A 1439-nucleotide genomic window follows, 5' to 3' on the forward strand; every position below is an offset into this window, starting at 1 on the left:
AAGTGGAGTGATTATAGCCGTAAAGGTTGACGTTTTTTTGCCCCTGAAAGCTGTGGATAAACGCCGGCAGCCCTCCCCACCGCTAGCTATTCCTTACTGCAGCAGCTGGTACCCCGACCAATAGCAGCGTGGAGGTTTTGTAGCTTGCTGAGAAATTGACCAATCGCGTCGTGGCCGTTTTTCGTGGCCGTCCTACCATATTTTAGACCCAGTCATACCTCCTCAGTGAGCTCGAGTCGACTTCCTGCTTACGTAAGGTCAATAGAGGTCATCACATGTCAAAGGTCAGCGTGTTCAACATGGCGGCGGCGGACGAACTTGGTCGAGATGCAGGTTGTTGTGGAGGAATATATCAGTTGTGAAAGCTTACGTGCATGAAATATGGTGTTCCCTTAACACTGGTTTGATTTGGTGAACCGTAGAACAGCACATGGGCCATAAAGGTTTTTTTTTGTGATTTGAAATTAGGTTTAACCGTTTTGACATGATCAACACAACTCGAGTTGGTTCACACACACACCTCAGCAGTCCTTCGATAATGTGCTGTTCTTACAAATTCATTGATGTCTTCATACACTGTACTACTTAGAGATGGGCTGTCATAAAAAGAATTTCATGTGAATTCTTCTTGTGTCCAAGGAGCATTATTAAAACTAAGATTTAGTTTAACACAATTATTGCCTGTGGTAACACTGATGTGGTATTCCCCCAGACATGGAAGTGGGACCATTAGAAGCCCAGGGAGCCACAGCAGGCTCAGGTGCGTGTCTCCCCAGTGGAGCAGACCCCCTGGTGGAACACATGATCAGGAGGGTCGCAGAGAGCGAGGCACGGATCAAGAACCAGTCACGTGACGAGCCAGACCTCACCACTCAGCAGAAGATGGACATTGTGAGGGGCATCCTGGAGAAATCTCACCTGACTTTCATGGAGAGGTTCTGGAAGTACCTGGCAGAGGAGGATCTGGAGTATTTCCAGAGGATGCAGAACAGTTATGAGCTGGACTTTTACATGAAGGAGGTAAAAAAAAGGTTGGACAATGCTAAGAAAAAGACTGGGGTGAAGAACAGGAGGTATGAAGCCATGCAGAGAATGCTGCAGGATGGCTCCTACTTCAGTGAGGAGGAGATGAGACAGAGAGACCCACTGTTGTATGAACAACACATCGGACAATTCCTGGACCCTGAGGAGAAGAACGAGAGGTCAGCTGATCCAGAAATGTCGTTATCACAGATGATCATGGGACAGATAGAAGAGAAGATAATTGAGAGCAAGCTTGCTTGGCAGATGGAGAGGGAGGATGACATGTTGGAGGAGGAGGAGGATAGTGATGAGGAAGAGGAGGAAGACAATGGTCAGTGTCAAATTAGGTTCAGACAGCTTATTTCATTTTACAGGTCTCAAGGAAAGGGTACAGTGTTTCAGCCATGTCAGTTTTT

At 46.9% G+C, this 1439-nt stretch overlaps 1 protein-coding gene across 1 annotated transcript; it reads left to right on the forward strand.

The window, feature by feature from the left end:
• Positions 1-245: 245 nt before the first annotated feature.
• LOC109466344 (coiled-coil domain-containing protein 97-like) lies at positions 246-1354 on the forward strand (the record flags this gene model as incomplete). The annotated part of the gene is made up of 2 exons (XM_019764058.1): positions 246-333; positions 713-1354. Coding segments are annotated over exons 1-2 (700 nt in total), but the record flags the coding sequence as incomplete, so codon positions are not given.
• Between the last annotated feature and the right edge of the window lie 85 nt (positions 1355-1439).

The sequence above is a fragment of the Branchiostoma belcheri genome, unplaced genomic scaffold (genome assembly GCF_001625305.1).
Source record: "Branchiostoma belcheri isolate BF01 breed outbred unplaced genomic scaffold, Haploidv18h27 scaffold1637, whole genome shotgun sequence".
In the NCBI taxonomy this organism is placed as follows: Eukaryota; Metazoa; Chordata; class Leptocardii; order Amphioxiformes; family Branchiostomatidae; genus Branchiostoma; species Branchiostoma belcheri.